The sequence below is a fragment of the Thamnophis sirtalis genome, unplaced genomic scaffold (genome assembly GCF_051295495.1).
Source record: "Thamnophis sirtalis isolate CommonGarterSnake01/CBP01778 unplaced genomic scaffold, rThaSir2_p1.2 scaffold_5, whole genome shotgun sequence".
In the NCBI taxonomy this organism is placed as follows: domain Eukaryota; kingdom Metazoa; phylum Chordata; class Lepidosauria; order Squamata; family Natricidae; genus Thamnophis; species Thamnophis sirtalis.
In genome coordinates this window covers 14,343,637-14,368,311 of record NW_028261385.1, presented here as the reverse complement: position 1 = coordinate 14,368,311, position 24,675 = coordinate 14,343,637, and the positions used below count along the sequence as shown (strand labels likewise).

At 40.1% G+C, this 24,675-nt stretch overlaps 1 protein-coding gene across 1 annotated transcript in view; it reads right to left on the bottom strand.

Moving 5' to 3' along the window:
- Positions 1-24,675, bottom strand: part of DCC (DCC netrin 1 receptor) — a 734,614-nt gene that overhangs the window by 396,276 nt on the left and 313,663 nt on the right. Inside the window, exons 6-7 of the mRNA XM_087715396.1 lie at positions 22,238-22,392; positions 13,290-13,410 (exon numbers count right to left, since the gene is read on the bottom strand). Of these exons, the coding sequence (XP_087571522.1) occupies positions 13,290-13,410; positions 22,238-22,392 (276 nt within the window). The remainder of the gene's footprint in view (positions 1-13,289; positions 13,411-22,237; positions 22,393-24,675) is intronic.

The following is a 24,675-nucleotide window of genomic DNA, read 5'->3' as shown; positions in this document are numbered from 1 at the left end:
AAAGACAAAATACAGAAAAAAAATGTGAGATAACTAAAAGGTACTAAAACACAACATTCACTCAGCATTCGGGAAGGGCAAGAAAATTTATCCCCAGGCCTGACGGATGTTTGATCTAATTGTGGCTTCTCAAGCATTGTATCAATTCTTCAAGAAGCAGATAAGTACATCTATGTTTTTAAGGACTATCCACAATGTATTGTGGTCTCCACAATCAAAAGCCTTTCTATAATAATTAAAATGGAAATGAAATTCCCTTGCCCTTTTCATTATCCTTCGGATGTTAAGAATGTAGGGTATTTTCTAGTGCCTTTGCCCCTTCTGAATTCTGCTTGTTCATTGAGCTCAGTAATTTCCTTTTCCAACTGATTTCATAAAAGATACTTTCTTTTTTTTCTTATTATGATAAAACAGATGTGACATGGGAGTTCATGATTAGATCTCCCAATAAATTTTTGAAGGTTAAAAGTAGTCAGTACAATTTTTAATGGCATAGAAGCACGGAGATGGGAAGAATATAGAAATAGTTCCCTACTTCTTCGAAAAAAGTTTCTAGGTGCAAAGTTACAATTATTTTTAATCTGAAAGTTTAATAGAAGATTTGTGGTAGGGAAGAACCTTATTTGGAGTATACTAAAAGTCCCGAAGAAATATTGTCCTAATATAACTCCCTTTTTATGATCCTGTAATTTCTTAATTCAGGGTAGAGTCAGAGCTGAACATTTACTGGCTGGATGCCCTTCCTGACACCACACAAAGTTCACAGCAGATTTTTTTTTTCTTTGTGCCCTAGGAGAGAAATATCTGCTGCTACCTAGGATTGAACTCTCAACCTTCTGAGTGAACATCTTCAACACTAAGCCACCACACTATTCATCTCCCTTAGCCTTGTTGGAAAACAAAATGTTCATCACAATGCTACAAACAAAACAAAGTTAGAAAGGGACCTTGGAGTTCTTCTAGTCCAACCCCCAGCTCAAGCAGGAAACCCTACTCCATTTCAGACAGATGGTTGTCTAATCTCTTGTTAAAAACTTCCAGTGTTGGGGCATTCACAACTTCTGGAGGCAAGTTGTTCCACTGATTAGTTGTACTAACTGTCAGGAAATTTCTCCTTAGTTCTAGGTTGCTTCTCTCCTTGATTAGTTTCCACCCATTGCTTCTTGTCCTGTCTTCAGGTGCTTTGGAGAATAGCTTGACTCCCTTGTCTTTGTGGCAACCCCTGAGATATTGGAACACTGCTATCATGTCTCCCGTAGTCCTTCTTTTCATTAAACTAGACATACCCAGTTCCTGCAACCGTTCCTCATATGTTTTAGCCTCCAGTCCCCTAATCATTTTTGTTGCTCTTCGCTGCACTCTTTCTAGCGTGTGTGTGTGTGTATGTATGTGGAACGACCTACCCGTAGAGATCCGGACCCTCCCCACTCTCTCCGCCTTCCGAAAAGCCACTAAAACCTTCATGAATGAGGTCCAGCCCCACCCAGATTGAGTGTATGGTGCGTTGTTTTTTAAATTGTTTCTTTTTAAATTGTTTCTTTTTAATTTTAACTCCTTATTTTAACTTGTTTCTGTAAGCCGCCCGGAGTCCTACGGGATTGGGTGGCATATAAATTTATTAAAAGTTAAAGTTAAAAGTTAAAAGTTAAAAGTTAGTTAAAAGTTAAAAGTTAAAAGTTAAAAGTTAAAAGTTAAAAGTTAAAAGTTAAAAGTTAAAAGTTAAAAGTTAAAAGTTAAAAGTTAAAAGTTAAAAGTTAAAAGTTAAAAGTTAAAAGTTAAAGTATGTATGTATGTATGTATGTATGTATGTATGTATGTATGTGTATGTGTATGTATGTGTGTGTGTATATATATACACACACACATACATACACATACATATATACATACATACATGCTAGAAAGAGTGCAGCGAAGAGCAACAAAAATATACACATACATACATACATACATACATACATACATACATACATACATACATACATACATACAATCAAGCAATGGCCTGAATGCTACCACTCTTCAAAATAGGATATCCTAAAATTATTGCAGCTGTTCAATGAGTGGGGTGGGGGGTGGGAATTCTCTTTAAACTTCCTATTTGAACCAAGCATCATCATTAAAACATGGGAAGCTGAATAAAAGGACGCAGACGATAAAAGGAAAGATAAAAATGTTGAGATGAGGTCAGACCTATAACTGTGAAAATCAAAGTCTTTATTGATCAACGCACTATGAGGCAGACTAATAGAACGTGAAGAGAAAGAGACCTAGCTTTAAACACACACACACAGATAAAGTAATTACATTTCTCAAGTGTGTGAGCGTAAGTATGGTTTTAAGATATATGACATGTTGGGATTGCAATATTTACATTCAGTAGGAGGAGATGAAACTCTAAAACAAAAGTGTTCATCCTTGGCAACTTTTAAGACTTTGGATGTTCAACTTCCAGAATTCCTTAGCCAACATGTCAACGTGGCTGGCTGGGGAATTTGGGGAGTTGAAATGCACAAGTCTTAAAATTGCTAAGGATGGTCACCCACGCTCTAAACACAAGGGATTTACAAATACCTAAGATTTTAGTTTTCCAATGTTTTAATAGAGAGTCAAATAGTCAATGCTACAATCATTCCATTGTTCTAAAATGGTCTTGATCTCCACACCTTGTTGACTGCAAATTATAATAGCACTCTTACGTTAACCCCATAAAATGTATTCCAAGTTTGTTGTAGCTACCCAGTTATATTTTCTTAGGTTAAGTGGGTTTGGTCTACTTTGAGGTTTGTTCCAGCCAGGGATGGGATTCAGCCAGTTCGGACCGTTTCAGGTGACCTACATGCTAATTTTACATCCGGTTCGCTGAACCGGTAGTTGCAAGGACTAACTGGCTCCGCCCAGCCCACCCTTCCCCTCCCAGGACTCTCCATGCATCCAGTTTTGGATGCCAGGTAAGTGCAGGGCCTGCATAGAGTCTTGGGGAATGCGAAAAACAGACCTCCTGGAAGTTCCAGAAGTCTGGAAATGGACCCATTTTCAGCCTCCAGAGGGCCTTTGGAGTCTGGGGGAGGATATTTTCATCCTCCTGGAGGCTCGAGGAAAACCTCCAGAGCCTGGGGAGGGTGAAGATGCCCTTCCCCTCATTGTGGTGCATGAGGCTGGGTAGGCCCCTCCCAGTATGGCCACACCCACCCAGCAACTGGGCAGAGAACTGGTTGCTAAATTTTTTGAATCCCACTCCTGGTTCCAGCCCCTGGAGAAATGATGTGAGTGTAATTAAGAACTTGGTTCAAATTCTTCCATATGTTCTTGACACATAATCAGTGTAGCAAGAATAGAGAGCTAACCGATTGCTTAACTCTGCTTAAAATCTAGCAGTAGATCAGGTTTGATCTACCACAATTCTTTCCCACATGGAGAGAGAAATGCTTGCAAAAAAACAGGACGAGTTTGGCCAACGATTCATAACAACTAATTTTTTCAAGTGATGCCAGGGTGGCCTACAATGAATTCTCTGGGTGACTGAATCTAGCCAGGAGTGGGAGCTATCTAACAGTGTATTGTTTGTAATGCAAGGGTTTTTTATTATTGTAAATTAGCCAGCCCAAACAAGATCTACAGCTATTAAAGATTAATAATGTTCTCACATGGCCAGAGTCATGTTTGCAAGCTAGCAAGAAGAATGGTGGTCTGAAATGAATATTTATTCATTTATCCAATTGAGTATGTATTAGATGCCAGAAAAGCTAATCATGCCTGCTCTCTCTCCCTTATTTTTTTTTCATAGAACAAATTAATGCATCTGTGAAAGCATCACTTGAAAAACAAACCATACCTCTCCTAAACACAAGACTAGCATATTTTCCTCTATCCCTCCCTTCCTTCCACCATTTCTGCCACTATGGCTGCACATTGGCACAAATTTAAATCAGGTTGTATCTTACAGCAGTGTAATAAATAAAAATTGTCTAATTCCTACTTAGCATCCCTCTGGACATGAGTGACCATACATGAGTGACCTTTTGATGTCCACCCTCTTCAACTTTATATTTATACTAGCTGATAACCCTGCATTGCCTGGGTATTTATTTATCCTAATCCATACATTTGAACTCAAAAATAATCCTGGACCAAACATAATTTCTAATGTTGGATTTCCCCCTTTACCAGAGGGAGCCCGCTTGTCGAGTACTGTGAAGCCATTGCCATGGCAACTCCACTGCACTGAACAGTAGAAGTCATTTTACGGCAGTACAGTAGAAGACATTTTAAGGCACAATAGGCTGTATCTGAACAGAGCACGCACCCCGAGAGGTGTTAGGGGGACTTATCCCCACAGTATTTGTTTCCAGAGAGTAAATCATCTGTGTAACAAGTTTGGTTGAAATTACTCAAGACATTCCAGAGTTGTGCTGGAACACACACACAAACACACACACACACACACACACACAAATAGATAGGTTTGAGGTTTGAGGTTTGTTTTATTTATATGCCGCCCTATTCCCAAAAGGGACTCAGGGCGGCGAACAACTCAAGCGGGAAAGGGAACACACAAATACAAGACAAGCATTTAAGATAGCCAACAACCACACCTGTCGAGAGGGGAAGGGAGCTCATCAACCCCAGGCCTGCCGACACAGCCAGGTCTTAACGGCTTTTCGGAAGGCCAGGAGAGAGGTGAGGGTCCGAATCTCCGCAGGGAGTTCGTTAAAAAGGGCCGGAGCTGCAACAGAGAAGGCCCTCCTCCGGGTCGTAGCCAGATGGCATTGGCTGGTAGACGGAACCCAGAGGAGGCCGACCCTGTGCGATCTAATGGGTCTTTGGGAGGTAATTGGCAGCAGGCGGTCTCTCAAGTACCCAGGTCCAATACCATGAAGGGCTTTATAAGTGATAACTAGCACCTTGAAGTGTATCCAGAGACCGATTGGAAGCCAGTGCAGCTCACGGAGGATAGGTGTAGATAGATAGATAAATAGATAGATAGATAGATAGATAGATAGATAGATAGATAGATAGATAGATAGATAGATAGATAGATAGATAGATATAGCGATAGATATAGATATAGATATAAATATAGATAAACATTGAAAGAAGCATCTAAAGGTATTTAGTTTTATTTGAGCCACAGTGGCACAGTGGTTAGAGTGCAGTATGCAGGCTCCTTCTGCTGACTGCCGGCTAACTGCAATTTGGCAGTTCAAATCTCACCAGGTTCAAGTTTGACTCAGCCTTCCATCCTCCCGAGGTCAGTAAAATGAGGACCCAGATTGTTGGGGGCAAAATGCCGACTTTGAAAATGGTTTAGAAAGGGCTGTAAAGTGGTATATAAGTCTAAGTACTATTACTATTTAGTTACCTGTAGGGTGAGTCGACTCTGTTGGATTCCAGAAAGGACAGGATTCCAAGACATTAGCCAATCTTACCTGAAAGCTCCCCCCCGCCCCCAAACAATCTGATTAACATGAACATGTTGAGAAACAGAGCTAGCAGGCATGTAGAGAGTTGGGATCGATGGGCATGGTAGGATTCCTGCTAAGCTATTCTACAGGCATGTTGAGATAAGTAAGTTACCTCTCCTAATCAAGGCTTAACCTCTGTTCCTAGTTTCAGGATAGGGCTAAACAGACAGATTCCTCTCGTGGATTTCTACAGAACAAGAGGTAAGGAATTACATTACAGGAGGGTGAATGAAAAGCCTACTATTGGCAATTTTGCAATGACAAAGCTTAAGGTGACCCCGCTACAGATGGTAGAGTCAAAGCAAACGTCAAAGTACAGGTAGCGCAATGTGGATACAGATGTGCATATTAAAGAGCATATTAAATATTAATCCCATATACAGTACTGCAATAAAACTGTAATAATGTTTAAACATAAGTGGCAAGTGCATTTTGCCTAAATCTCACCAGCTTTGCATTCATTAGCCAGAACCCCTGGAAGGGGGGAGCCAATTTATTTCTGAGTGAGCCACTGATTAGATTTACTGTCTGCCTGCATTTCTGTGGTTGCATTGCATTTTTGCCCTCCCCTTTTTTCTCATAATATTTTAATTTGATGGAATTTCACGTTGTTTTATTTTTATTGTATATTCTCCTTCCACACTGGGATAATTTTTTAATAACGAAAAGTGGACTTTTGAAATCACATACAAATAAAAGGACTAGCAATATAATCTCCTTTTAAAAAGGAAAGCTGAAATGCCAAGGATATGTTACAGATATTAGAACTGAAAGAACCTCACCATGGAATGGATCCTATTAACAAGGACCAGTTCCAAGGTCCCATGTGCAACATTGGATGTCAGTTTGAGTTAAGAAAAATGGATATACTGTATAGTGATATGGAGGGGGTACCTAACACCACATAAATTAAATCAAATAAATGGTAAATATGAAAATACTTGTTGGAGGTGCAAGAAAGAAATTTGAATAGATAAACATATGTGGTGGGATTGTGATAGTGCACAAAAATATGGGACATGGTGTTTAGAGAAATTAGAGATTTTTGAATGTAAATTTAGACATGCCACTGAGAATTGCATTACTATTGCTGGTGGAAAAAAACAGGATATAAATGAAACAAAAAAGGGAATTGATTGTAAATTTGATAATGACAGATAGATTAGTGATGGCAAAATATTGGTGATCTATAGTTAAGTTGACTCTAGAGTTTATTGTGGTCCCAATGCTCCCCCCCTTTGGCAAATGGGCTTGGAAATTCTGAATTTTGATAATAAGGACATGTGGAATTTATTCCAGGATTATGGGATATGTCTCCGTCCAAAAATGCCAGCAAAATTGGGGCAAGCCGTGTGACCACTGATCTTATAGCTTTCATTTCTTTTTCCCTCCCAGCATTGAAATGCAAATGACATTTTCTCAGCCATTCTGGTGTCCATCTGCTGGCCGGCCCTGCAGCTGAAGACAGTTTCCCAAATGGCTTTGATGGCTCATAGAATTCTCTCTGAAATGTAAAGCAGCAGCTTAATTGAAACTCAACTCTGTGGTGTTTTTAAATATTCTATCCCCAAGAACTAAAAACTCTGATGCAACAAGGATCCACAACAGGTGGGGTGAAGGGACAAGTGTGTAACTTCATCACACTGATGGTGTGAATTATATATTTGCATCATTTTGCATAAAATCAAATGTGTAAGGTCCAGAGGTTGGGTTCCTACCAGTTTGGCCCAGTTCGGCCAAGTAGGTAGTAACTTGGCCTGCCACGCCCCTGAACTGGTTCTATCGGTGGCGCTGTAAGCACTGCCATCTTGTGTTTTTTTGCTTCTGCGCATGTGCAGAAGCATTTTTTACTACTGCACGTGTGCATATTGTGCATCAAGCACGTGTACGCCTAAAGTATGCACGGGCCTGAAATGCGGGCCTGAAACATATCCCTAGGCGAACTGGGAGTAGCAGAAGCCGGAGCCATCCCTGGTAAGGTCTGTTGATATAGGAGAAAGAGTAGAAGAACCTGGATGGCGGGGTGGAGTGAAAAGGGGGATCAGCCTAGAATTCCAATGTAGCCACAAGCAAACTAAGTCCACCCCCCCCTTGAATTCCATGGACACTTATCTAACTCAAAACAGATGCTAACTGTTAGCTGAGACTGTGCATAGGCTACTCAACAACCAGTGACATGCAATCAGGGGAGGCAGAGCCTCACCACTGTCATCATGAAAAAAATGTAAAAGGAAAAAGGCTGAGCTAGTTGCTGCCAGAGTCACAGTGGATGACTCTGTTTAGTGCTTAACTGTTTAAAAAAGCCTCTAAAAAGTGCCCTCTACAGGAGGAGGCAGGAGAACCACGTGCCTCATTTAGTCTGACTTTATGATCACTTGAGCAGAGTTAAGCAAGGGTTAAAAGCCGAAAAATTCCTTATGTAGATGAGGCACGTGGTTCTCTTGCCTCCTCCTGTAGAGGGCGTTTTTTAGAGGCTTTTTTAAACAGTTAAGCAGAGTCATCCATTGGGGACTCTGGCAGCAGCTAGCCCAGCCTGACCTCAGCAGCTCTTGCCTTTTTCCTTTTACATTTTTACATTTTCATGATGCCCCCGCCCTTTTGATTTTCTGTTAAGAGTCTAAAAATTTCTTTAAATGTTCACTTGACTGAGTTTCATGTTTAATGAATAAAATAAATAACAACAACAACAATAGTAATAATAATAGAGATTCCCAGAAAGGTGAAGCCCACAGAACATTTGGTGAGCATTTATTTCTATATTCCCATAGTCCTAAAACATAAACCTGACCTCATTTTTAAAATGAGGCTTTTGGCCTTACTTTGAAAAGATTTAGCGTTCAATCATTTGGGATGAATTACCCGTGATGGTGCCTCTCCATACAGAGATCCATCTTCCATTAACACCTTCCTCCTAGCCTTTCATCAGATGTAATGATTGCAAGAAGGATGAGCTGGACACCTCTCACAATACTATATCGAAAACTCATTAGGCTTTTTATAAATATCCACCAAGAGCAAATGGGTTACTTTAATGGGTTATTGTCTGGCTCTCAGCACAAAGCGAATTGTCCTAGTTGCCAAGGGTAACTCCTTGTCCGCGGCCCATGGACAAGCAGGAACAAAACAGCTGTGGAGCCGGCATTTGCACGGTGTGAGCAAAGGGATGATGCCCATTCATTGGCAAAATTTTAAACAGGGAGGACAATGTTCTTCCCACTGTGGTCAAAACCAGGGATTCATTTGTATTTCTCTCTGCCTCTCCTGCCATCTGTGCAGGCTGCCGTTTTCAAAATCTCGGAGGAATCGGAGTGGCATTGCATGGAGATCTGATTAAATTGCCAAGGGAAAGCAATCCATCATTGATAGGGGCCGGGAATGGGATGGAGACCATTTAAAATGGGGTCTCCTTCACCTTTTAGGACTTGCCTTTCTTTCTGCTGGCTTTCATTTTAGTCTAATGCCATTAACCATTTAAAAAAAAAAACTCTGCATAAACTCAAAAACAGAAATTTAAACTCTTAAGACAAGATATGGTAATGAATTATATAGGTGTTTTACAGCGGTCAGAAGTGAATTAAATTGCTTTATAGCAGGGAGAAGGGGAAGACTGGTATTAGTGTGAAATACCATGAGTTGAACATGGAAATTCAGTTTGGGCGTTAACAAAGAAATAGGGGAATAAAAATATCCTTACAACTTTACATTGGCTAATAGTGAAATGGGATACAGAGAAGTCTAGACAGTCTTCTGTTCATTGGTGATAGGAATAATTATTGATTCTATAATGTCAAGATGTTGAAATAAGAGACTTGGGAAACCAAGATCCATGTCAACTTTTAATTATTCAACTCCACTTTCAGTTAGTCACTCCCTCCTGATCTCCTTACCCTGCAGGATTTTGGAAGGCTCCTAGAGAGAAAGTGGGATGGAAGGAAAGATATCGAGAGACATATTTTTTAGGACTATAAGTTGCCCAGAGTTACCCCAGGGTACGGTACGATGGGTGGCTAATAAATATTATAAATAAATAGAGATTGAAGGAATGGAGGCTGGGAGGCTCGATAAGTGGATGAATAGATCAGGGGTGGGTTCCAGCCACCATTAATACTGGTTTGGCACCCGGAAAAAAATCCGCCTTTTCTTTCTAGAACAGGTGAAAAAATTAGCAAAAGAATCATAACAAACAGTTGCTAAACAAATAATTCTAAGTTGAAGACCAGTTCTATTTATGATGATGATGATTATGATTATGATGATTGTTATGATTATTATGGTTATTATTATGGTTATTATTATGGTTATTATTATGGTTATTATTATGGTTATTATTATGGTTATTGTTATTATTGCAACAACAGAATTGTATCACAGCGGCTAGTTGTTTCACCGGATTTGGCATTGGTTAGGGTTAGGGCTAGGACGTCATAACGTATTTTCATAATATGCCTGTGGATCCAAGCAGTGCGGCTTTTTGCATTTGACTGATGGTGATTTTGTCAATTTTTAACTGTTTTAAATGTAATTCCAGTGCTTTTGGAATAGCACCCAGTGTGCCGATTACCACTGGAATTACCACTGCTGGTTTTTGTCATAATTGTTGAATTTCGATTTTTAAGTCCTGGTATTTCGCGATTTTTTCATGTTCCTTCTCGGCGACCCTGCTATCACCTGGTATTGCGATGTCTATGATTGTAACCTTATTTTTCTCAACCAGTGTGATGTCTGGTGTATTATGCGCCAGTATTTTGTCCATTTGTATACGAAAATTCCACAAGATCTTGACCATCTGATTTTCGGTGACTTTTTCAGGCTTATGTTCCCACCAGTTTTTTGTTGTTCTAATATTATAATGGATAATTTGTGCTACTGAATTGTGCCACAATTTATAATCAGTCTGCATGATTTTTTGCAGCAGCTGAATAATTAATAATAATAATAATAATAATAATAATAATAATAATAATAATAATAATAATAATAATTCCCAAAGCACTGGAATTACATTTAAAACAGTTAAAAATTGACAAAATCACCATCAGTCAAATGCAAAAAGCCGCACTGCTTGGATCTGCACGCATATTATGAAAATACGTTACGACGTCCTAGGCCCCTGGGTGGGGCCCGACTAGTAACCAATGCCAAATCTGGCGAAACAACTGGCCACTGTGATACAATTGTATAATAATAATAATTCTATTTTGATAAGAGTGTTTCTGATTTTTTCTCCCTCCTCCCTATTCATTGTTGTTCTCTTTTTGACTGACTACAAGACTCTGAAATCAGATGTGGGTGTCACGTAAGTTTACCACCAGTTCGCCCCACCCACGTGTGCATGCACACTAGCTTTGTGAGTGCACTGGCCTTCTGCGAATACATTTTGCTCATGCGCACATGGCTTGAATACATGCGCGCAGCTTAGAAAACACGGTTAAATAGGATGGCATAAAGCCGAGGCAGGAGGACATGTGGGCCACTACTGGTTTGCCCAAACTAGTCCGAACCGGCTGAATACCACCTCGGTCCACAATGCAATACTTGTTGTTACTGAACAAAAGCACAAGGATATGCTGCACACATATAAAGCTCAAAATAACCAGATACACATTCTGTTTGAGCATCCTCAAATGATGTTTTTGTTCTAATGCAAAGTATTTTAATTATAGCTGCCCATATGGAAATAAACAGTTTGCAACAGGGGTAGGCAGGCCCATGAATGACATTATCTTCCATCAGGGATGTAAAAAAAAAAATTCTATTCTATGTGTCTTTCCAAGAACAATTCTGCAATCCGTAAAAAAAAAAAAAAAAAAAAAAAAGAGGAGAGAGAAACTGTTATGGCACGAACTGGCATGTATTTTATACTACATCAGTTGTCTCGAAACCTTTTTAAACTCCAACACTGCATATTAAAAACGTGTCTGCGGGCAAAAAAAAGTACATTTGGCAGCAGGCAGGGGAAGAAAAGCATGCTTTGGGAATGTTCATGTAAACAACATTATGTATTAAGGATAATTACATAAAATGAATATATAAGGATAAATTTTACACAAAGGTACGTTGGGGAAATGTATGCAAACTGAAATACTTTATGTAGGGCAATTCCTACCCCCCCCATCCCTTTGCTTAAAAAAAGATCATAGTGCATTTGTTTGATAGATTAAATCGGGAGGAATGTCACACTGACATGGATTGGATATAGATTGGGTTGGATGCACACTTTTTTTTTCACTTTTGTTTGTCAAAATGCACTGGCTACTAAAAAAGAGAGAAAAAATTCCTTAGTTTTTGTTTTTTCTTCTTCTTCTCACAAAGTGTTGGGAAGCACCCAACCTGGCAAGGAGAAGGACTCAAGTGCAGAATTCACATGGAGTCACTGCATAACTGCCAAAGGGCTACGGCCAACCTTTGGAGCCTTATCTATTGGTTCCCAAGAGAAGGCTGCCAGTCTGGAGATAAAAAACTGTATTTTTGGCAGAACATAATAAAGTAGCTGGGGCAGCCCATTGGCTCAGTAGTTAAGAGTCTGGGCTTGTCACAGTGGTGGGATTCAAATAATTTAACAACTGTTTCTCTGCCCTAATAATTCCTTCCAACAACCGGTTCACCAAACTGCTGAGAAAGCTAACAACCAGTTCTCCCAAAGTGGTGCGAACTGGATGAATCCCACCATTGGCTTGTCGGCTGGAAAGCCAGCAGTCCAGGTTTGAGACCTGAGCTCCACGTAATGGGGCGAGCTCCTGTGACTTGCCTCAGCTTCTGCCAACCTAGCGGGTCTCCGGACCCGCTTCAAGGTGCTGGTCGTTACCTATAAAGCCCTACATGGCACTGGACCTGGGTACCTGAGAGACCGCCTCCTGCCGATTACCTCCCATAGACTAATCAGATCTCACAGGTTAGGTCTCCTCGGGATTCCATCTGCCAGCCAATGCCGACTGGCGACTCCTGGGGGAGAGCCTTCTCTGTTGCAGCTCTGGCCCTTTGGAAAGACCTCCCCATGGAGATCCGGACCCTCACTACCCTCCCACCAAGTCCTGGCTGCTCCAGCAGGCTGGGGGGCTTGTGAAATATCCAGCCCCACGGAAACTGTGAATGTTGCGTATTTTTAAAGTGTTGTTTTGTCTATTTATCCCCCTCCCCTTGTTTATTGTGAGCCGCTCGGAGTCCTCCGGGAGTGGGCGGCATACAAGACAAACAAACAAACAAACAAACAGTTCAAAAGCAAGTAGATAAATAGGTACCATTTCCATGGGAAGATAACAATGCTCCATGACATCATGCTGGCCACATGACCATGGAAATGTCTTCAGACAGTGCTGGCTCGATGGCTTTGAAATGAGGATGAGCATAGCTTCCTATAGCAACAGCTAGCAGACTAAAATCCACAGGGTCTCCTTTATAATAAAAATAGTTGGCTTGAACTCTGCGCGTTTGAGTCTGGTTGTTTGTCACTGCATAAAGCTCCTGGAAAAAGTTCATCCCAGGAGTCAGCAGGAGAAGTAAAAGCACCACTTAGACATGGATGTGTTTCTATCCACCCAGATGGGATTCCTGCCCAAGGGAGACACTTTATGCATCTATCTAACATACTCCGTAGCTCTGATGAACTCAGAGGTTTCTCACGTTCCTCTAAGGGCAATTCTAATGGCTTTCTCCTGAAGTAGAAACTGCTGACGCATGTCGTGAGTGATTACCCAACACTGTCATCGCAACCAACCAGCGTATGAGTAAGGATGCTGCCACACATCGCAGAAGGTTGCATATTTCAAAGCTCTGTTAATCAAACAAATTGAAAGGGGAAATTGTGAACAGTCTTTTGCAGCTTACCAGGTTCGGGGATGATTAGCTGTGCGCTGGTTTGTGCATTCCCAGCTTCGTTTTCAGCTACACACTGGTAGAAGCCTTCGTCGGATTTTACTAAGCCCAGAATCCGCAGATTGCTGCCTCCCTAAAGAGAGAGACACAAGCCAAAGGGTTACCTTGGAGCCATGAATTCATGGAAGGGGTCACACTGGGAACAACTTGTTTTGGGTACAGGTAGTCCTCGACTTATGACCACAATGGAGCCCAAATTTTATGTTGCTAAGTGAGTAATGCATTAAGTGGGTTTTGCCGCATTTCTTGCCACCGTTGCTAAGAGAGTCACTGCAGTTGTTGAGTTTAATAACACGGTTGTTAAGTGAATCTGGCTTCCCCATTGTCAGAAGGTCACAAAAGCGGATCACATGCCCCCAGGACACTGCAACCGTCATAAATATGAGTCCATTGCCAAGAGACTGAATTTTGATCATGTGGCCATGGGGATGCTGAAGCAATCGTGGGAAAAATGGTCATAAGCAACTTTTTACTGTGTCATTGTAACTTCAAACGGTCACTAAATGAACTGTTGTAAGTCAGGGACTACCTGTATAGATAGTCCTCAATTTAGAACCATAATTGGGAATAGAATTTTTGCTGCTAAGCAAGGTGGTTAAGTGATTCACATCTGATTTTACATTTTTTTTGTGTGTGAATAACTGCAGTTATTAAATTAATCTGGTAGTCATTTATGTATTTTTATTTATTTATCTTTATTTATTTATCTATTTGTTTTTTATTATTATTTATATTTATTTATTTATCAAATTTATATCCCAACCATTTCACTGTCATGTGACTTAGTTGTTAAATGAGTCCAGCTTTCCCCATTACGTTTGCTGGTCAGAAGATGGCTTGGAAGCCATGGTGTGTTGCAGGAGGTACGCCCCAGTACAGGCGTACCGGTGTCTGCTGGGAACACTGGGTACCATTCTGGTATGGTGCTCCGGAGAGCCCACCCGCCTGCCTGCCCTCCTTATCTTCCCTCTTGGCGCTTCCGCGCACAGAGCGTACAGCGCCTGTGCGACGCTCCGCTGAGCAGCTGGAGCGTTGTGGAGGCGTAGCGGAGTGTCGCAGGTGGTAAGGACGCTTGTACGCACTGCACACGTTCATGTGGTGGACACTGGGCCCTGTTGCCCCATATCAGTTGCAATGGGATACAGAACCCACCACTGCTTGGAAGGTTGCAAACAGTAATAGTTCTAGACAGGAGACCTTCTACCATCCCAGACAAATGGTTATCCAATCTATTTTTGAAAACCTCCAGTGATGGAACACCCATAATTTCAAGAGATCATATATTCCATTGATTAATTTTTCTGTCAGAAAGTTTTTCCTTGAATCTCCCTCTGATGAACTTCCACCCATAACGTCTTGTCCTGCCTTCTAGTGTTTTGGAGAATAAGTCAATCCCTTCTACTCTGTGACTTCTCCTCAAGTATTGGAAGATTGTTATCTCATCCCACAATTCTTCTCTTTGATAGGCTAGACCAGGGGTGTCAAACTCGCATCGTCACGGGGGCGTCATGTGACATATCATAATTTTTACCCTTTTGCTAAACAGGGTGTGGGCATGGCCAGTGTGTGACACATCCAGCTCATGGGCCACGAGTTTGACACACCTGGGCTTGAGAAACCTAATTTCCTCAACCACATATCATACTTGAATTTTCCAGAAACTACAGAAATGGGATGGACCATTCATTTCCCCCTGTGGACTTTCCAATATACTGAGATAGCTGTCACATGGCTAGAAATGAATAATGAGCTTCAAAATTTTGTTTAAAGTTGAGAGATGGATGAGTTATGAAGAGCAGAGCAGATCTGTTGTTTTTTAAGAGATTAGCGACTAACTGTCAGGATGAAGTCATTTGTATTTTTCGGTTTTTTTCCTTTTCTGCACTGCATATTTTTTTAAAAAAATTATGCATGTTTGTCCTTTGTATCAGTTTTTACTTTTTAACTGTAAGCTTTAATGAAATTATATGAAAGAGTGAGCTATCACATATCCTTATTTTCTGAAATGATGTTGATCTGAGCAAGTTTTGTCTCAAACTTTCTCCTCAGGGTGATAAAGATGATTCATACTGAACCCTGCTGAGCACCTGAGAAAAATGATAAAGGTGACAATGCTGATATATATATATATATATATATATATATATATATATATATATATATATATATATATATATATATATATATATATATATATATATATATATATATATATATATATATATATATATATATATATATATATATATATATATATATATATATATATATATACTTAAAGTCACAACCCCTGGTATGCCCAAGTGTGGGAGGAAGGTCACACTTCCACTCTCTGTCATTAGGCTCGTCACAAGAGTCCATCCAGACAGAAACCCAATATTTTTACTGTTGCCTTTGTTATATTTGTGTTTTTATTTGTGCTGATAAATAAATAAAGGAAGACTAGTATAGATCTATTTCAAGCTATTTAGCTCTCATCAGCTAGCCATATCCTTACAGGTTCGAATCCCAGTAAGGATATGGCTAGCTGATGAGAGCTAAATAGCTTGAAATAGATCTATACTAGTCTTCCTTTATTTATTTATCAGCACAAATAAAAACACACACACACACATTATATATATATATATATATATATATATATATATATATATATATATATATATATATATATATATATATATATATATATATATATATATATATATATATATATATATATATATATATATATTGTGCTGATAAATAAATAAATAAAGGGAGACTAGTATATAAAAAAAAATATTGGGTTTCTGTCTGGATGGTCTCTTGTGACGAGCCGAAGGACAGAGAATGGAAGTAGTGACCTTCCTCCCATATTTGGGCATACCAGGGGTTGTGACTTTAAATATATACCTTTCACCCTGGCCTGGCTGATAAGGAGTTGAGCTCTGTAGCTCAGTGGTTAACACATCTGCCTAAGAGGCAATAGAGCACAGGTTCAATTCCCAACAGGGGTATGGCTAGCTGATGAGAGCTAAATAGCTTGAAATAGATCTATACTAGTCTCCCTTTATTTATATATATATATTATTTTTCCCTTTAAAAAAAAAAACAGCAGGCATTGTTTTATGATGCTGTTTTATTCTAAATTTTATGCTTTACCATAATGGTTATCCCTAAACTATAGCTTAGTCCAGGATGTTTGTCAAAGAAAAGAACCTAGAACAGTTATGGCGAATCTTTTCGGCACCGTGTGCCGAAAAAGCAGCATTTTGTGCATGGATGCATGTCCGAGTTGTGACCAGGAAGAGGAGCTGCCCAGGGGAAATGAACTTCCTGTTTCCAGCACCCGCATGCAGAAGTCTTCCAGTTACTGCCGTGCATGCGCACAGGTTGATCAGCTGGATGACATCCATGCTCATGCCGGAAAACAGAACACCAGCTCTTCTGGTTTGCACTGCCGCATGAGCAAAGGATGGCTGATCATCGTGTGTGCATGCGTGCCAGAAACCTGGAAGAGGAACGGGTGATACTGGTCATGCTAGGCGACATGGCTACACGTGCCAATTTGGACATGCGTGCCATAGGTTCGCCCTCACGGACCTAGAAGAAGACAACAGCAAAATAAAAATAAATAAATTTAAACATTACTAACACATTACGCCTGAACATTTTCAGTATGTAAGATTCCTAATTATAGAAGAAAATAGATATTACAAAGCCAGAAAGGACTGAATGTTAACTTCCTTCCGAAAACATTGACAGATACTGTATATTGCTATCTCATTTGTGTTTCTCCTCATCACTATCCCAGAACTTGAATAAAATGTATATTTATTCAAACAAATATGTTGACTCTTATTTGTTTACGTTGCTATAAAGTCAAGGTTTTGTTGTTAAAGGAATGATAATGCTGCAGAGCAGAAAATAACTCAAATTCCTTATCTTGCACTTAAAACTGACATTAAAAAACATCTCCACTAGAAGTATATTTTGCATTGTCAGTAGGTTCATTACAGTGGTGGGTTTCAAAATTTTTTAGAACCTCTTCTGTAGGTGTGGCCTGTTTTGTGGGAGTGGCTTGCCAGCCATGTGACTGAGTGGGAGTGGCTTGGCAGTCATGTGACTGGGTGGGTGTGGCCAACTTGCAAAATGTGATGAAACTCACTTAACAACGCTCTTGCTTAGCAACCAAAATGTTGACTCAGAAACTCTGGCATTTGAAGCATGCAAGTCTTAAAGCTGTCAGGTTACAAGACCCTTGCACCCCTAAACCTTTAGGAAAAAAAACCCAGGGTGTTCAAACTTAACAGCTTTAAGACTTATGGACTTCAACTCCCAGAAATCCTCCTCCAGTCATGTTGGCTCAGGAACTCTGGCATTGAAGTGTGCAAGACTTAAAGCTGTCAAGTTACAAGATCCTTGCACCCCTAACCCTTTAGGAAAAAGAAAACCCAGGGGTGTTCAAACTTGACAGCTCTAAGACTTGTGGACTTCAACTCCCAGAATTCCTCCTCTCGGTCTCCATCTTGATGATGTGCGGACAGGTGGGGGGAGGGAGCTGGAAGCGGTTCCAAATGGCATGGTAGATTTGTGGGACCTCTTCTATAGAAGAGGTTAGAACTGGCAGGAACCCATCCCTGGTTCATTGCTTTCTTCTTGTTTTTAAATATTTCTTCCAAGTAAGAAAAATAATTGGAAGGTCAGTCTGTTCGACAGCTACAAAATTCTAAGTTGGCATCCTCTGTTGCAAAACATTGATTTCTGAGTGAGAATATAAAAGAAAATAGAAGGTTTTGCTTAGAACTGCAGAATAAAATTCCAGGTAAGCAACCTTGCATTATCTGATTGTCTTTCATATAAACAATAATAATACATTTATGGGTAAGGTTGCACGGACTGGAAAGTTCCTATCACTAAACAGATCTTTTTCTGAAAATAAAGAAAATAATTCCAAGCCATTTATAAATAAAAGGTGTTTGATTTAGATCATCCTTGTCCATTTATTGACAGAAGGGCCTTGTGTCACCAGACTGATGTCTTTATATATGATATGTGTTAAATCTCTCACAACTAAATTGTTAAAAATGAGGGAAAGTACTATGTGGTCATTGTGTTTTAAGCCCCAGGGAACTTCTTCTGAAATAAAAATGACATGCCACATTTGTGAGTGCAGAATTGTCACACAGGTATCCATTTACAATACAGAGTATTAACTTTTGATTTAGCTGTTCTATTAAAAATATTACAGAAGTTCTGTATCAATGTGCTTCCTTTCTGAAATGTGTGTATATGTTGTCTGATTAAATCTCAATTTTCATATAATGATGGGCCTTTTCTACAGCGGCACAGTTGCAGTCCCTGATGATGTTACCTAGATGGGTAATGAAACATTCATGCTCAGAAAACAGTTTGATCTGTGGGGTTCTTGGTGAACTCTCAGCTTGCTTGTTTTCTTGAAGATGTTTCATTACCCAACTAGGTATCCAGTGATGGGATTCAAATCTATACTACCAGTTCTGTGGGCGTGGCTTGGTGGGCATGGCAAGGGAAGGATACTGTAAAGTCTCCATTCCCACCCCACTCCAGGGGAAGGTTACTGCAAAATTCCCATTCCCTCCAGATCAGCTGGGACTCGGGAGGCAGAGAATAGATGGGGGTGGGGCCAGTCAGAGGTGGTATTTACTGGTTCTCCAAACCACTCAAAATTTCTGCTACCGGTTCTCCAGAACTGGTCACAACCTGTTGGTTCTTCAAAATTTTGTGCCCATTTTATCATACAGTCTTTAACTAGCTCTGTTTTAGAATCTATTTCTATCAATGTATTATATAACCTTTTTATATGCATTTGACTCTGGTACCTAATTTGTTTTACTAAGTTATCGTCATTTTGCATAATACCAAATTTCTGGTTTTTTTCCCATCTGGCCTGTAGCTGTCCATACTGAAACCAGGTTTGAATTACCCGTTCCTCTTTTAATACATTCAAAGGTTTTAACTGTACTACACCTCTTTCTATGGTGAGAAGCTCTCTGTATGTGGTTACATCCTGTTTTTGTTCTATGCTTATATTCTCTATCGCGTGTCTGGGTACTGCCCATATGGGTATCTTATCATTTAATTTATATTGGTATTTTTTCCAGACACGCAATAGAGCATTCCTTAAGATATGATCCTGTTGAATACCACTTCAGTAGGTAACATTATCAGTGCTAGCCAGAAAACAACCAGGCTCAGAGAGCATCAAGGACCCAACAGTTTAATTCTGAAGTGCAAATATTCTTTACAGTTTGATCTCAAGCCCATTTTCTCTAAATATGCGAGGTCCAATTTTTTTTCCTCAGATCTTTCTGTAGCAGTGATGATGAACCTTTTTGTAAAGGCGTGCCAAAATTGTGCACAGGTGTGCCCACACCCACCATTCAATGTGCCCCACCCACCTGCATATGCATGTGTGATTCCCGCCATGCACATGCATGCACGGAGCCCCCCTGTATGTGGGAGGGGGAGTTTCTGCCCTCCCTGGGCTCTGGAGGCTTTTCTGAAGCCTGGGGAGGGTGAGAATGGCCTCCGCTGGCCCTCTGGAGGGCCCAAAATCAACTGGCCATTGTGTGCATTTGTGTTGGAACTGATGACTCATGTGCCAGCAAATATAGCTCCATAGGTTTGCCATCACAGTTTTATAGTGATCATGCTCTTACAATATTCCCTGTTAAGTCAGACTACAAATTTATACCGTAGTGCTGCATAACGTATTTGGCAATTTTTCGATTTTCGATTTTCTGGAGGTTTTCTGAAACTTCCTGGCCTCAAGAAATCCCTTCTGCCCTTGTTACAAATTTAAACATGAAAAATACTACTACACTGTTTGGAAATTATTGGGCCTGTGGGAGACTGAAAATGGGGGATTCAACTCTTCTTTCTTCTCCTGACAGGAAATTTTCTTCAAATGTATAGTTTTTTTTATTGGAAAGAAGTTCCTCTTGGCTTGTTAAAAAGTGAATGTACAAAAGAGATCTGTTTTTTTTTAAAGATATAACTAAAGGAGGAAGTAAAATCAGAATGAGACTTTTTGGCATGATTGTTCTGTGCCTCCTTTATATATTGAAGTGTTTTTCAGAGAGTCGGAAGGGACCTTGGAGGTTCCTAGTTGAACTCTCTGCACAAGGAGAAGACCCCATACCATTTCAAAAGTGTGGTTGTCCAATATCTTCTTAAAAACCTCTAATGACGGCATACTCACAACCTCTGGAGACAAGCCGTTCCAGTGGTTAATTGTTCTCATTGTGAGGAAATTTCTCCTTAGTACAAGGGGTGTTCTCCTTGTTTAGTTTCCATCAGCGGTGAAATATATATAAAAAATCATACTGGTTCTGTGCTCGCGGCTTTCTGAGGGTCATGTGACTGGGTGGGCATGGCTATGTAGTCATGTGACTGGAGTCAAAAGATAGAAACTCACTTTAACAATGCCCTGCTGGAGCAGGGGGTTGGACTAGATGACCTCCAGTTCCCTTCCAGCTCTGGATTGCTGTGCTGTTTCAAGGTATCTTCTGAAGCTGCGTCTAGTGACAGGTTTGTGGTCCTCCCTTCCTCTCCTTTCTCCCTCCCTCCCTCTCTTCTTCCCTCTTTCTTTCTTTCTCTCTTTCTTTCTCTCTCTCTTTCTCTCTCTCCCTCTCTCTTTCTTTCTTTCTTTCTTTCGCAGCCCACCCCACCCCACCCCCATTTATGGCTTAGCAGGCCTCAGGGAAGCCTCCTGTGAGCAAAAACGGACCCCAAATGCTAAAAAATAAGTAAAAAAAGTTCCTATCATCGCGCAGCACAACTGATCATCGGAACTTTTTAAAAAAAATTGTTAAGCTTTTTTGTTTTTTTTTACTACCGGTTCAGCTAAACCGGCCCAAACTGGTAGCATTTCACCCCTGGTTTCCATCCATACCTCAACAACTTTAAGATATGTGAACTTCAACTTTACCATGCAAATTTGGAAATTCTGGATGTTTAAGTCCACACATCTTCAGGTTCCTAAGGTTGAAAACCACTGATTTAAGGGCTATCACTCTGTAAACTGTCTGGTGAAAAAAATCAAAGATACTGAGTGTAGCAGGCCATGGTTGAGGAGAAGTTACAGAATAAAGTACATTTTGAATGGGGCCTGGTACAAATAAGATATGGGTGCTTTATTACTTTAAACATATGTCAGAATCAGAAGAGTATAATTGGAAAGATTGTTTTTCAAAGAGTACTCAAATGTTCTTGACTAGGTCAAGATTTCTCACTTAACCTGCATTGGAAAGAATACCTTCTAGTAGATCTGATTTGGTCTATAAATCTAGCTAAACTATTGCATAGTGTTATTATATCATCACTCCCAATAGATGATGGCTAATTAAAATCACTCATATAGGGGGGGAAAAACCCCAGCTTTTAGAAAAGAGCAAGAGGGTGGAGGGAATTACAGAAGGTCATGGGGGAAATGACTTTCACCTTTTCCCTCTCCATCCTTACTTTTAATAGCAATAGCAACAGCAGTAGACTTATATACCGCTTCATAGGCCTTTCAGGCCTCTCTAAGCGGTTTACAGAGAGTCAGCATATTGCCCCCAACAATCTGGGTCCTCATTTTACCCACCTCGGAAGGATGGAAGGCTGAGTCAACCCTGAGCCGGTGAGATTTGAACCGCTGACCTGCTGATCTAGCAGTAGCCTGCAGTGCTGCATTTAACCACTGCGCCACCTTGGCTCTAAAGCAATCATTTAATCTATGTACCTTATTATTAGCTAAGTGTTAATTTTGGAAGCCCACCTTGCTGTATTACCATTTAAAAAAAGAAAAACAAATTTGTTGGAACCATTTTACAATTTAGGTCGAAGCTGTTGAACTGGTTTCACAAGGTGTAGTAAGATTCACTGATAATTACCACTATCTGAAAATAATCACTAGGGATGACAACTTCTCCGTTCTTGATCCACTGTACTGTAGGGGCTGGTTTTCCGGAGACGGCACATTCAAACTCGATGTCCATACTTTCGTAAGCATAGAGATTTGAAGGGTGAGTGATAAACCACGGAGGAACTGCAAGAACAAAGAGAAAGCGAGATCAGAAGTCAAGGAGGGAATGAAAGCTGTTATCAGAAAACTGATATGCAATTATTGATCTGTGACAAATCCTCAGCTATCAGACAAAACCTAGTCAATAGCTCAAACATGGATGGGAAGGGGTTGGCCTAATAACCAGAAGATTATGAGTTCCAGTCCTTACGCAATACGGCTAACCAAATAACTTTGCAGCAAACACCAGCGAAGATGAGTTATAATCCCACTTTACGGACAAAAGATCGCTGTGTAACTTTGGGCAAACAAGAGAACATTAGTTCTAGTCCAGTGGTGTTTTTTTTTTTAACTACTGGTTTGCTCGTGCTTGCACGCGGAGCCTCCCACTGTTGCTACTACTGGTTTGCCTGATCTGAGCCGAACTGGGAGCAACCCACCTCTGTTCAAGTCCCACCTTAGACAATAAAACTGCTTGGGTGACTTTGGACCAATCAGCAAGATACTGTGAGTTCTAGTCCCACCATAGATATGAAAGTTTGGGTGAGTTTGGACCAGTCACCCTCTCTTGACCCAATCCATCTTACAAGGTTGTTGTAGAACAAAATAGGAGAAGGAAGGAGTATGAGGTATGTTCAAAACCTTGAGTTATTTATAAAAATAATAAAGGCAAGATATAAATAAATAAGTAAATAAATAAATAAAAATATACCATCCAATTCCATAATATTACGATAGTCTTTTATTTAACCTGTGATTGGCTTTACAAAATAAACCAGCATGAGCAACAATTTTTCAAGCCTGCAGGAAGAAGATGTAAGCCAAATGATCTTTTCAGAGGACAAATTCTTATTAAGCTGGCAATTATCTGTTGTCTTGTATTACTATAATGTATTAACACTTTCCCTGTATAGTATGTGATATGCTAATTTAATTTAATTTCATCATTATCATAATACTAGTTATAGTATGATAGAAATTTGCAATTCAAGGGAAACTGCTAATAACATCACATTTCTAATGAGTTTTTCTATCATCAAAAAAGAAGGGGAGGTGGAGGGAATCCGTCCTGTTCGTCAGCTCTCAACAAGGGAACAATGTTCATTATTCTGAATATTCATAGCTGCAAGAAAGCCAGATTAGATTTTTAATTTTCAGGATAGCATCCACGGCTTGTTTTTTGACATGGAAAATGCAATTGTGTTTCTGAAGCAGCCATGCGTGATGTCTGAATAATACAGTTTTTACAGTTGTATCAATACAAGGAGGAATTATCTAATAGAATATGCATGTGTATAACTAATACTGAGTTCTCTGGGTTGCAAAAGTATCAGACCTATAGATAATTATTATTTATTTTACACATATTGATATCTAAAGAGTCAGTTTGCAGTAGTGGTTAAAGCAGAGGTAGGGAATGATGACCCATTTATGATTAAGCATAACTGGCTCAGAAATCCTGGGAGTTAAAGTCCGCCACTTTTTAAAGGGCCATTGTTCCCCACCCTGGGTTAAAGCATCAGTCACAAAACTGAGAGACTATACATTCTATTGTATAGTCTCCCAATTTTTTTTTATTATAAAATTGGGGCCTTTGAAATCTGGTGCTGGAGAAGACTCCTGTGAGTCCCTTGGACTGCAAGGCGATCAAGCCGGTCAGTCCTAGGGGAGATCAACCTTGACTGCTCTTTAGAAGGCCAGATCTGAAGAGGAAACTCAAATTATTTGGCCACCTAATGAGAAGGAAGGACTCCCTGGAGAAGAGCCTAATGCTGGGGAAGATTGAAGGCAAAAGAAGAAGGGGATGACAGAGAATGAGGTGGCTGGATGGAGTCACTGAAGCAGTAGGCATGAGCTTAAATGGACTCCAGAGGAGGGTGGAGGACAGGAAGGCCTGGAGGAATGTTGTCCGTGGGTTGGCGATGAATTGGACACAACTTTATAACTAACAACAACAACAATACATTCTAATCCTGCCTTAGGGATGGAAGTCAGTTGGGTGACCCTGCGCCAATCATTCTCTCTTAACTCTAAGAGGATTTTGTTGTTCAGTAAATAAGTCTTGCCTGACTCGTCGAGATCCTATGGACCATACCATATCAGCCCACTCATCCTACTCTGCCCAAACCCATCTTCATTGCATCCATGACACTATCTAACATCTCATCCTCTGCTGTCACCTTCTCCATTTGTTTTCCATCTTTCCCAACATCAGGGTTTGTTCCAATAAAAAGACCTCTCTTCTCATTTCACCCCGTTAGAAATGATCTCAATTTAACAGAAGAAGAAAAAAAGAAAGGTAGATAA